General features: G+C 40.3%; 1 protein-coding gene across 1 annotated transcript in view; it reads left to right on the plus strand.

Annotated features, from left to right (window-relative positions):
• The window catches only part of CENPX (centromere protein X), a 940,759-nt gene extending 931,571 nt beyond the window's left edge, over window positions 1-9,188 (plus strand). The window contains exon 5 of the mRNA XM_044068219.1: window positions 8,993-9,188. Coding sequence (XP_043924154.1) covers window positions 8,993-9,007 — 15 coding nt within the window. The 3' untranslated portion in view covers window positions 9,008-9,188. The remainder of the gene's footprint in view (window positions 1-8,992) is intronic.
• The last annotated feature ends 4,191 nt before the right edge of the window (window positions 9,189-13,379 follow it).

The following is a 13,379-nucleotide window of genomic DNA, read 5'->3' on the forward strand; positions in this document are numbered from 1 at the left end:
TATAAAGTATAGGAAATCAAACATAATGAAGTCATTGTTTGTTAGTTACATTAGACCCAGACTTGAGTATGGAATAACAATATGGAAACTCTATAGGACAACAAGCATGAATAAAATGGAAAGAGTACAGAGGAAATATACTAAGCGCATTCATGGATGTGAAAATCTAAGTTATTATGAAAGACTAAAATATCTGAACTTGTACAGTGTCTCTTACAGATATTTAAGAGGAGATCTTATTCAGGTATATAGGGCATTTAGGGACAACTACCTCTGGGAATGTTTGGGGTTATCAAAAGGAACTAGAGAATCATCAGATAACCTATGTAGAAGATTCTATAAGAATGAGAAGTGTACTAATTGGTTCTCTGACAGAGTAGCTGATGCTTGGAACAGACTACCAAATTACATTAAAGCAAGTACTAGTTTAGATATTTTTAAGAACAGCCTGGACATTTATTATGGGAACAAGTGTTTTGGCATATTGGCAAGCTAGAAGGGCTTTAATACCCGTGCTTAAAACATTTGTATGTATGCATCCATTGGTTCCGCGGTGCTCCGGAATATCCTTCCATGAGGGCCACCCAGGAGTTTAGTAGCTGGGACTCTGTCCCACAGGTTGAAAACCAAATGAAGTAAACTACTTCAGATAAAGAAGTTATGTACTCACCCTAACTTTCCATCTGAGTAGTTCTACTTCATTTGTCTTCAACCGTCCCTCCCTCCTTCCCCATGACCTTATCATATGAACAGCCTGTTGGCTGCAGTTTTAGGTCATAAAGCATTCTTCAGGTTGGGTTCTCAGTGTAAGGGTCAGCAAACTCGATCTGGGGGTTGGAAGGTAGTGGAGGTGTATTATGGGTAAGGGGAGGAGCTTGGAGCTCAGAGAAGATGCTAGTGAATTTGCCGGCTCGGATCCGATACGGATCCGGTACCCACGGATTGAAGACAAATGAAGTAGAACTACTCAGATGGAACGTTATGGTGAGTACATAACTTTTTTCTAATGCATTGCATTTGTCTTCTCTAACGTCTGTATGTGTGATACTCGACCACTGGAAATTAAGTTAGGGTATCATTAAAAAGTATATAAAAACAGGGTTTATGCAGCCTTAAACGTTAAGGATATGCAGAGGAGTCGGGAACTGATGGCCCAGAACACTGGCTCAGTTGAAAAGATGTTTTACCAAGAACAGTATACCAGAAAACAGCATCATTGCCTGGAAGTGGACTAAAACAGAGAGTTTACTCTAACTTTGTTTTTCATTCAGCATCTGAGTTGGTAAAAGTACAGTTCAGTGTTTTCTATTTAGACCACAGGTATTGTCTTGTTTTGGAAAAATCAGTCTTTTTACATCTTAATTTCTGTATAAGAACTTGTGCATCAGCTTGATGTTCTTCTATTCTCATGTTGCAGTATTCTTCACCTTGGGGAGTTGCTACCTGCAGCACCGGACATCCGGACAGTATACCAAAGTCTTGAAAGCAGGGGTACATGCAATGTTGCATGTAAAAGCCATAAACTGATGCCAGCTATATCTGTGAGGTCTGCACGTACCCAGTTCAGAACTGGCTTCTGCATAGAGAGAGACCCTCAGGAATAGGAGTAGTAAGGAAGAATGAAACCCCTCCCAGACACAAGGTCAGTAGTCAGGAGAAGGACTCCAATATAATATGGTCAAAGAGAAGGGGGTTAGGTGGGTTGGATTGAATACTGCAACATGGAAGAGAAGGATATCAATGGTTATGGTAAGTTCTTACACAATTATTCTATGCCCTTCTATTCTCATGTTGCAGTATTTTTCACCTTAGGGAGAGTACCAAAGTTCTCTAGGTAGTAATGTGGGTGGCAGGAAGGGGGGGCAGAGTCTATGAGACCCTGCAGAATAGACCTAGCAAACCCTGCTCTAGCCCTGGAGATTAGTCCAATTTGTAATGCTTGGTGAAGGTATGTACTGAGGACCAAGTAGTCAGGGGAAGGCAAGCAATAATGGCAGAGAAATGTACTCTCACTGAAGTCAACCCTGAATGCAGAAATTCTCACAGGTAGGAAAGGACCAGTGCGGAACAGAAGCTTGAGATGGTTCCTGCTTACTCTTACAGCAACAGTTGGGGAATGTGAAAAGCCACTTAATTGAAAATGATATGATCGACACAAAAACAAAGAATCTCCAGTTAGCCGACTCCTCAGATTACTGAGACGTTACCCAGTGAAAGGAGGCAGTCTGCTAACAGCTGGAAGTTTGCCCTTTTCCCCATTATAGTGTGACGTTGGAGTTGGTACATTTAGTTAGGGGATTGGGAGGGCAAACCTTTGACTTGTTTAGGTTTTATCAAATCCCTGATATACAGGAAAGCACATATGATGCTGCCAGATAGCTGCTCCATGTCACTTTTCATTCCCATCCTGTAAATAGAATGACCCAGCTGCTGGAGGTAGTACCACAGATACTAAGGGAGCAAATGGAGCTGTAAAAGCAGCTCTGGAGAGTAGCTAGTAGTCAGCTGGATGTTACAGAAAAGGAGTCAAAAGTTATTACACAGGAAGTTTGTCTGATGAAAGCAGAAGCTGCATGAGGACACACACTGTAATGTTATGCCTTCAAGGGAAATATCTCTGTAACAGTTTTAGTGTTGATTAACCATACCCTTCTTTTGATATTTATTTATTTAACATTTGTTTACCGGGAAAGTCCAACTTGGAACAAGCCAATTCATAGTGGAGGCCCAGGCAGAAATACTCCAGACGCTTGTCTTTGTAATATGGGAGGAAACTGGAGCACCCGGAGGAAACCCACATGAACGCAGGGAGGACATGAATACTCTGCACAGAAGGCAGCCCAGCAGAGAATCAAACCAGGAGGACCTTTTCCTGTGAGGTGACAACGCAAACCACTGCACCACTTTGCCATCCAGTAAGGTCCGATATGAGTAAGGAATTTGATTACTGCATGGACAGTAATACATTATTATAACCTAAAGGTTATCAGTTGTGTGCAGTTTATTTACTTTGTGCTTTACATTAAATTGCTTGGTAGAAGAATTGAAGGTGACACCCCTCAAGGATTCATGTCATGACATCAAAGCACAAACCATTGAATGTAAAGACCAAAGAAACCATTTTTCCCCAAGGGTTGAACCTCTGGCACTTCAACATCCCCTTAGTTTTGCATAATAATTTGGATTCACACCGTAGAACTGACAAACACATCAGATCCCAGGTCTCCAGGCCTAAACAAATGCAATTTACTTCAAAACAACACCAGCTAATACAAAAAAATGTTGATCCCCAAAATTAATATAAAATCAATGCAGAAACCAGCACCAAAGCAATGTTCCACACTAGGTTTTTGGCTGGCTATGCCCTTCTGCACACCCATGTGAGGAATAAACCCTTAAGTATCCCTACATACTAATAGGTTCATAAGTAAGTACTAGGCAATCAGCCCACAGACCATTACATGTCTAGCAAAAAAAAAAAAAATATATATATATATATATATATATATATATATATATATATATATATTCAAAAGTTCCTTCTAGCCTCAAGGAGGCAAGAGAAGGTAGACCAGAGGAAAATTTGAGCCTGCCATCCAATTACAGGTATGTGCCGCTTAACGTCCGGAATAGGTTCTATCACATAGAACATTAAGCGGAGCAGATGTTACGCGAACAACATATACTTTGTGTTCTGCTTTGCTTAACGTCCTTCTGTACAACGGCTGATCATATTTGCATCCGCTTGTACAGTATGGACGTAAATGCCATCGGACATTGTGCAGAAGGACTTTGAGTGGCACACGCCTGTATCTGGGTTTACCTTGAAGATGGCAAGGGTGCTACTGTGCTTAACATGTAGTGGTAATTTGTTCCAGAGCTGAGGGATAAGTTCAGATATCAGTCTATCACACTGACATGCCTTATTTATCTACCATTAGTTCTGTGAAGGAATAGAAGGTCATATGTGGTTCAATCTTTCATGGCTGGAAATGTTAGATACTGATCTCCATGGAGACGTCTGTTAGAGACTGAGTAGAGAGAAAGGGTTGTCTGTCTCCTAATAAATAAGATGTATGAGGCTACTGATCTTTTTAGTTATGAATCTCTGTGGTCTCTCAAGTTATGTGATATGTTCAGACAAATACGTCAAGTGGTGCATTACATCCAGTAATGAGTCTGATAAGATACAAGTAAAAGGGAATTAAGACATCTTTGGGTCTACTGCATATGCTTTTGGAAATGAGATGAGCCAGATAAAATTATTTCTGAACTACTATTATGAAGTGATGGTCATACAATAAGGCGTTATCAATAAGAGTGCCTAGATCCTTACAAAAGTGTCTGATTGGAGGGATATGTCATCTATATGGTAAGTGAAACAGTTTTGTTTACCAAATAAAATTATGCTACATGTTTTTTTACATTTAATTTGATACAATTGTCCTTGCACCATTTGTTAAAATATGGTCTAATCCACAATGCAGCAATTGTAAATCAGTTGAAGACTGAATAACAACACCCAACTTACAGCTGTTTGCAAACATAGTTAACTACAGGCCAGGAGTGCTGGCCTAAAGATCCTAAGAAATAGATGCCAAATAAGAGAGGGCCCAAAACCAAGCCTTCTCGTACACCACTATCTTTTGTGCTTTCTTAAGTGGCACTCTAACCGCGTGGGTTCTGTCAGGCGAGTTAGCTATCAACCACACAGTGTAAGGACTTGTATCCAGATTTACAAGTCTGTCAGTAATGCCTGCATGGGTAATTGTGTTAACATAAGAATAATTTTCAGAAGGGGAAATAGAGGGTGTTCTATAGCTACCCATGAAATGGTAATTAGTCTTGTTTATGGTTATTTGGACTTCTAGCAGTTCAGATGTGGTGTTCCAAGAAATCTGTCATGAGGTAATTGTATCTTTAGCAAATACTAATACTCCCTACAATTGCTGGTAGGTCTGAAGGTGTGAAAGGCATTATACCCAGAGAGAGAGAGAGATTGCCTTAATTGCTCTGAAAGCATGTTTCTGTAAATACATATATATGAATGTGTTCAAGTTGCAGGAAAGCCTCAAGTTCAGGCATTTTCTAAGATTCTTGGCTTTGAGTAGAGCCACGTTAATGTGTTCCAAATTAGAATTTGCTAGGTTAGAATGTTCTTCAGATGGAATCTGCCTTAAAAAGGGTACTATGGGGACAACAAAGGCTTTAGCCGTCATGCCAAAGGCTTGGTAAAGGTGGTGCAGACCATCCCTGGCATAGCAGGAACCTATCCCCTGTGTCATCACAAGCTGACACATACTGGATCCCCTAAAAAAAAGACATGAGTTACGTGTCCAATTATTAAAGCAAATTAATCTTGCCATCATTCTGGGTGATGGCAAAATGCCTCTCAAGATCACCGTCTTTCCTGCCTCAGACAAATGCATAGTAAACTCAGTCATATCCTTCTGCATGTCCCACTGGGCAGAGCATTTAAGATCATGTACCCCCATGTGGATCACTATCAGGTCATATGTGTATTTGTCAGGATAGGGGGATTTAAGAGCCCTTGTTACATCCCAGATCCTGGCACCAGAAAGACAACTGTCACCGTATTCGTATCCAGCCTGATGAGTGTGATACTCATGTGCCTTACAACAGAGTCTCCTATTACTAAATCATTAGCATGGTTTGATGCAGTCTCACTGGGCCATAGGGACTTGGGCACCCTTGTGACTGTTAGAGATGCGTGTCCTAGGGGTGAAGGGTGTGTTGCTGTTTGAACCAGTGTTTGAAGTTTCTTAGTCTTTAGCCTGTGAGGCTTAGGATACTGCTGTCTTGAACAACTTCATTGTAAGTTGGTTTTAAGAGCTGTGTGGATATATGTGCGGTGCTTACTGAATGTGTACTAAGGTGAGAAGGTAGCCTCCAAGTTAAGTAAATACATACACATCAATTTTCTCCCCATTACACAAAAAATACCTATGATTTATAAAAAAGTGTAATGGGGAGAAAATTGATGTACAGTTATTTATTAATGACTTACAATCTAAGAACATGTGCCTCCAGTTTGATGGTATTCAGTTGGGCTCTCAGGTGAATTTTTTGGATATTCACCTTAATGGCCTAGAGATGGGATTACATAGAAAATTTGACTAAAGAAATTTGTGCTTGTACGGGAGTAGTTGTCACCCTTATTTAATTTCAGTACTGCCTTATAATGAATTTTTGAGAATTAATAGGTTGTGCAGTACTAATTGTGTATTTGATAAAGAAATTTTAGAGACAGAAAAAAATGTTTATTGGGAGAGGTTATGCTACAGATGCAGTAACTGAGGCAAAATTTAAAGTTATAGAAATGAGATATGGAAATGAAAATAACTTTGTTTGTAGGAAGAAGAACAGTAAATTCTTGGGTAGGGATGGCAGGATTAGAAATATGATAGACACCAGGGCTACTGATTTACAGAATGAGAGTAATAAAAAAGAAATTTATTTTGTTACCACATTTAATGTAATAACTGATGAAGTGATTATGAAAGTCTGACAATTCTGGCCCATGTTACTAAGAGATAAAGTTTTAAGACAAGTTTTATCTAGCCATGTTAATATTTCTTATAAAAGAGCCAGAAATTTGGCAGATATGGTTGTGTATAACCATTTAATTCCACCAGATGTCAGTATTAGTAGGAATATTATGGTTTATAATGGTCCTAGACCTTGCAATAAATCTTGTAGCTGCAAACAGCAGGTTAATTCATTTTTATTTGTAATAATTTTAGGTTTATGCCAAACGTCAATTATACATGTAATACTGAAGGAATTATTTATGCCCTTAGGTGCACATGCAACTACATTGGGGGGCACTTAGAAGTTTTAAGGTGTGTCTCCAATAACACATCAGGGACATTAGAAATAAAAAATTGGATAGTCCTTTTGGTGGGCATTTTTTGTCTTTACACAATTCTAATCCTGCTGGTTTGCAAGGTTGTGCTGTAGAAAATGTCGAGGCATGTTTAGGGGAATGCATAAGTTTAAAAGATAAACTTTTAAAGAAGGAAACTCTATTTTGAAATATGGTATTTTGGAGCCCTTTGGGCTCAACAAGGAATGCAATTGGAAGTATGTAATTTAATAATTGTTATTGAATAATTGTTTAAGTGCTTGTTAATTGTGATTTTTGAGGTATTTAAAGGCTGGTTGTAAGTGTAATTTTTACTCTTGGAAGGCATGTTTGCCGAGGCACTAAGGATTTTATTAAACTTGTGATACTTTTGGATCTGTGGCCTTTTTGTTGTTATTTTTTATTTAAACTTAATACCTATACAATCAGCAAAGCAAAATTGAGCAACAGTACAATAACAGCAAAGATCTATTGTAAACTAGGTTCTTTTGTTTGATACATAAGCAGATGAAGGTCAAATTGGGCAAGACTTCTGGTATTTGAAGTCTGTACCCTGCAGAAGCCAGCCAGTCAAAATGCAGCTGCCTGGCCAATCAAAATCAAGCACTCCAGTCCTTCACTGGTACCCAAGCTCAGGTAGCTGTTACATTGAAGCCTCTGCCTTCAATGAAGGCTGGAAGACTGCATATCCAGTCCTGGGAAGCCAATTAAGTCCTTGTAGTGTGATGAATCAGCAGTGGGCACCAGGCTGATGACTCGACACCATAAAACTCCACTGCCAATCAAGAGCAGACAGGTAATCCGCTTTGGCAACCCCTAACCAGGAAAAGCCGACAGCAGAAGAAGTGTGATGAATCAGCAGGAACCTAGATGTAAAAGGGCTTTGTAGTCATCTTCTCCTTCTCTGTAATCCTGTCTTTGGAGTAGCCCAACGTTAATGAACAATAGTTGAACAACCATGGTGAAATTAACAAATCTGCAAACTGTGATATTTACTGATAATTCTGTTATGATTTAAATTACAGTAGCTTTGACGCAGAATTGTTTCAGGTTCCTGGGATTTTGAAACACAGTCTGCAGCCAGTGGGGGTTCAGTGTTTTGAGCTTTAAAAACACTAAATGCTTCTAGATGACTCCACAATCCCTCAACTTTGGAAAAAAGGATGACCACTTACATCAGACTTAGTACTAATCCTACATCTACAGTACAGCATTCCCTATCAAAGAGAAATCAAACTGCAACTGCATTTTCAACTATCAAAAAACAGTATACCTACTGCATACCTAAAAAAAACCTCCAGAGTAACATAGTCACTAAATTAAAAACAAATTGAGTAACAATTTAACAAAACAGTATTTTTTAAAGTGCCATTTGATTTGTGGGCCCACAACCCAAGTGCTATTGATGAAAATGCCATCAGTGATGAAGCTACACAATCCCAGATTATTGCTGCTTTTATATAGTCCTGCAGGCTGATACTGGTACTTTAGCACTGAGACTGACAGAGGTTGACCTTTATAGGGAAGCATGACCAAACCACAACTGAAGATGAGCCAAAGTCCAGATGTTGTAAGTAGTGTTAACTCAAAATTTCCCCCTTGGCAATCTGCTGTGACAGTGAGTATTTTTAAAATCCTTTTATACACATGCCTTTGGTATGGGAGATTATAGGGGTATGGCTTAGCTTAAAAAAAAAGACACCTGACCTTGCTCAGCCCTCACCTCTTAATAGGGGACTGATTAGATGATGTGTGAGCCTTATTTACTCAGTGTGTGTGGAAAATGCATTCTCATTTCTTCACCGTGTGCAGCAAGGTCTGTTTGTTTCATAGAGAGCTTAAACAACAAAGAAAACATTAAATGAAAGGCCTCTTGTCCTGGCCATCAGTCAACAGTCATTGACTGAAGTGTCTCTGACAGATGCATACCAACAGTGTTGTCCTTTAAGGCCACAGATTTCTGCAGATCTATATATATATATATATATATATATATATATATATATATATATATATATATATATATATATATATATATATATATATATGTTATTGAATGTCAGTGTATGTTTTCTGACTGCTAATTTTGATTTATCTTATCTACAGATGCTGGATTTTTAGAACAGAATCAAGATCGTGCAGAACTGGAATGTGATTCCTGTGGCCAGTGGTGGGTTTTAATAGTTGGAAATACAGAGGAAGACCTATCTGATATTCAAAAATCCCCTTGTGCATATTTGTGTTTTAGTGTTTTGTACTGTAAGTGTAAATTGCTTGTAAATAAATATTCCATTTCAAAGTAGACTGTTCTTTACTGTTTTACTAGGCAAAAATCTCTGCTGAAATGAGGCTTACATTAAGTCAAATATTGTCAGAAGGAAACATAATTCACATTAACACAGTGTAATATTATAAAGCAAGGAGAACGGATTATTTTTGGCTGAGTTTTTTCTTGATTTTTTTTTTTTTTTTAACTGTTTTTTTAATGAGGAGTAATGAAGAGTGCTGTAACTTTTGCTATATAGTCTTCCACTGGCAGTATGCACTTGTGTAGTCTGGTATCTCCCTGTATTGCCCATTGTGCTAGATATTACTGTTAATCTGAAATGCATAATATAAGCTATGTTTGTCTGAAAAATAGACATTATTTGGGATAGGAAGGCTGCAATTGTTCTATCCTTCCCCTTTTTTGTACAACCCAGAGTAGTAATATCAAAGTTTGGTGGGCTATGGTGGACAAAGCCGTCATATAGGGGTGTACAAGTGTGAGTCATCTACAGAAGACATGGTTGCAATCAGTATTGTCACTCTGGAATGGATTGCTGTCATGTTCTATGTTTTATGGATCAAAATCACTGATTTCTGCTGTGGCATCAGTGACTTGCTGTTCTACTCCATTTTAATATTTTAAGTAGTTAACAGCATTAATGTCTACAGCCTTTAGGTGACCCACATTTTATTGAGATTGTAGCTTTTTGGGTGCATTCTGTGTTTGCAGTAAGAACTGCAACTGCTTCCTGTTTTATAACATTACAGATACTATAAGCAAAGGAAAAGATGAGAGATTTTTCTTTTAAAAGCAGGTGCTTCTAGGACTTTGTTGTCTTCTTTTTCATCCTGCTTGTCAGGATTGCGAATTCCTAAACTGAAATAACTGTCTGAAGGAGAATTGTGCATGCTTATAAGGCACACACATCAAGATACATGTTTGAAATTCCTCCCAAAATGGCATTCTCTGTCTACAAGATAAATAATTTGGGTTCCTGTTTTACATCTTTGCAGCAGTAGCTAAGCAAAGAAAAATGTGGGAGAATTTTCTTTCAAAAAGTAGCTGCTTTTTCTGGGACTTTGTCTTGTGGTTCATCCTACCTGTCAAGAGTACTAAGTTTTAAACTTAGCTAATCATCTGAAGGAGCATGGTGCATGTTTATAAGGCATATTCACCAAGCGCATGCATGTGATTGGTGGAAGTTCCACTTGAAATAAGAAAATTAATAAAAGGTTTATCAATATTACTTTTGCAATTCAGTTTAAAATCTTCATATGTACACTTTTAAATATAAAAAAATATGGTGTGTTCAGTGTAATTTTCTTTTTTTTTCCCTTTTGAAATATGTCAAATGAATATGATTGTTCTGGCTTCATGGAGTCATGTGATATTGCCAACATCCTGGCCGATAGGTTCAGTGCTAACTTTACCCCCCTCTCACCCCTTAGAGGGCCCATCTCTATACCGGAAGAATGCAAAGTTCCTGTAATCACGGCTGCACAGGTAAAAACAAACTCTCCAAAGCCAAGAACACAGCATCCATGGGACCTGACAATATCCCAGGCTGCATTCTACACAAACTACAGAACGAAATGGCACCCCACCTAAATACCATGTTCAATCATAGCCTCACCTCAGGCTTTGTGCCCACTGAATGGTGCACCGTGACGGATGTTCATCGTGCATACAGCTGCAGTCATAACAGATGGGTTCTCCTGCCGTCAGGCAGGTCCTCGGTCGGCCAAATTCCAAAGTCTAGGTCCGGCGTCGGTTGTCGTCACTTCTTCCCTGACGTCAGTGCGCCATGGATATAAAAGAACCAGCCGACGCCATTTTCTCCAGTCTTTCTTGCCGCGCGGTGCCTGAAGCAGAAGCAGTTCGCAAGTGCTGGTCGGCCAGCTCCTGAAATTACGAAAATTTTGCAACCGAAGTCTTCTTGAAAGCTAAGTACCCCGTTGGGGAAACTTTTCTTGCCTCAGACCGATGTCAGACAAAGTTAATAATTGTATTTCTTGTGGGAAGCAAATACCGCATAAGGATTTTCATTCCCTCTGCATTCCTTGCTTAGGCCCAGACCACGACGTCTCGGTCTGTCGTTTTTGTGCTACATTCAACAAACGCACCATTAAGCGTCGGCCGGAGTTCGCCCAGCACTATTTTGGCAAAATATTTAACTATATTATGTCGTCGGATACTCCGACTCCAGTTTTGTCTAAAAAACGCAAAGATAAGGACCGACACACGAGGTCCGCAGCCTCTACCGACACCACGCCAAAGCCCGACTACAGCTGGTCTGGTTCTCAGCGAGGCGCCTATGCAGCCCCTGCCTACCGACGACACTTCATTGGCGGTGTCTTCTGTGCCCGAGGTCGCAGGCTCCTCAGCCCACACCCCGACTACAGATACCGAAGCTACTCTTGGTGGTGAATCTCAAAATGTAGACAGGTCTGCCTCCTCTCAAGGTGTCTTCAGACCTTCCTCTTCTTTTTCTATCAAGGCTTTCACTAAGTCTAAAGCAGCCATGCATTCTAAGAGACAAGCTCCACAGGGCCCTTCTCCAGGCCCCATGCCTAAAAAACAGATGCTTAAAATGGCTGAGGATTTGATTGCTCTTATCAGGGGTTCTCAACCCCTCCCCCCCCCCGAACAAAAGGCCCAGAGTGGAGGAAGAATCCCCCTCCTCTGACCAGGCCTCCATTATTTCAGAGCACTCTGATGAACAGGAACATTCTTACTCCCCCTTTGAAGATTCTGATGCTGAGGAGTCCATTCCCTCTGTCCCCCAGAGGATTACTCATTTGGAGAAACCTTGCATACCTTAAGGGAACACTTCCACTGGGAAGGCCAAGAGTACTCAGATTCCAAGAAAGGGCTTAGGGATTTTCTCTTGCTACCTCAGCACAGGCCTCTGGCTATACCTCCTGTCTTAGACATACTAGATGATGTGTACTCGGAGGCCTGCCTTAACCGGATTCTTTACCTCCAGCCCCAGTCAAGCCTGACAGGTACTACCGGGTTCCTGACTCACACCAATTTTTATACAAAAGCCATGCGGCTGACCCAGAAACTATCTCACAGGGCCCCAAGGGAATTAAGGCCTCCACTGCTAAAACCCATTACCTTCGAGAGAGATTCCAGATCCTTTGAAAGGTGGGGAAAAAGGTATCCACCTCGCCACCTTAACCATGAGGGCATTAAACTGCCAGTTCCATATGCTAAAGTACCAACAGTTTCTGTTATCACAGTTGAGAAGCAAAATGTCACAACCTGAACAACCAGACTTGAAGGAGTTGCAGGATTTGATGCATAGTGCAGAACAAGTGGGTAAACATACCTTGCAATGTGGTTTTGATGCTCTAGAGGCCTCATGTAGAGCTGCTGTTACAGGATCAGTCATACGTAGACATGCCTGGCTCAAGGAGCAAACCTTACCAGATCATGTCAAAGCTAAATTACTAGATGCCTCTCTACAAAAGGATGTATTATTTGGTGTTAAAGCTGAGGAGGTATTAAAGAAAATGGAGGAAAAGGCTAAATCAATGCAAACAGTGAAAGATTTTCTACAGGTACAACTTCCACGTTTCAGTAGAAATTGGCCTTCCAAAAATTGGTCCTTTCCAGCCACGGACAGACCCCAAAGAGGTAGATACAGGCGCCCGAGGGGCAGAGGGCAATCTCAAGGATCGTTTAGGGGCAGACAATGGCAAGCTCCTACACAAAGAGGTGGTGAGGATAGTTCACAGCCATTCAGAAAGCAAGCCAAATGACTTTCCCCTTTGCATGCCAAGCAAGGCTCAAATGGCAGCACCCTTAGGCGGAAAACTGTCATTATTTTCAAAAAATTGGCATATTGTCACAAAAGACAAATGGATCCTGGACATTATAAACAGAGGCTACAGATTCCATTTTCACACCCTTCCAAAAATGAGGGGCATGCCATACCTGCCACACAATCAAAGGGCAGAGGCACAAAGACAAATTTCAGATCTCATGGACATGAAAGCTATTCAAGAGGTACCTACTCACGAACAAGGTCAAGGTTTTTATTCCAGACTATTCCTGGTACCAAGGAAGGGAAAAGATTGGAGACCTATTTTGGACCTATCTGTCCTAAACACATTTTTACTCGTACCAAAATTCAAGATGCTCACATTACAGCAGCTTCTTCCCATGCTGGGCAAGGAGTCTTGGCTGGTAACATTGGACCTCAAGGAGGCATACCTG

This window comes from Protopterus annectens, chromosome 4.part0 (assembly GCF_019279795.1).
Source record: "Protopterus annectens isolate FY-2018-M chromosome 4.part0, PAN1.0, whole genome shotgun sequence".
Classification (NCBI taxonomy): Eukaryota; Metazoa; Chordata; order Ceratodontiformes; family Protopteridae; genus Protopterus; species Protopterus annectens.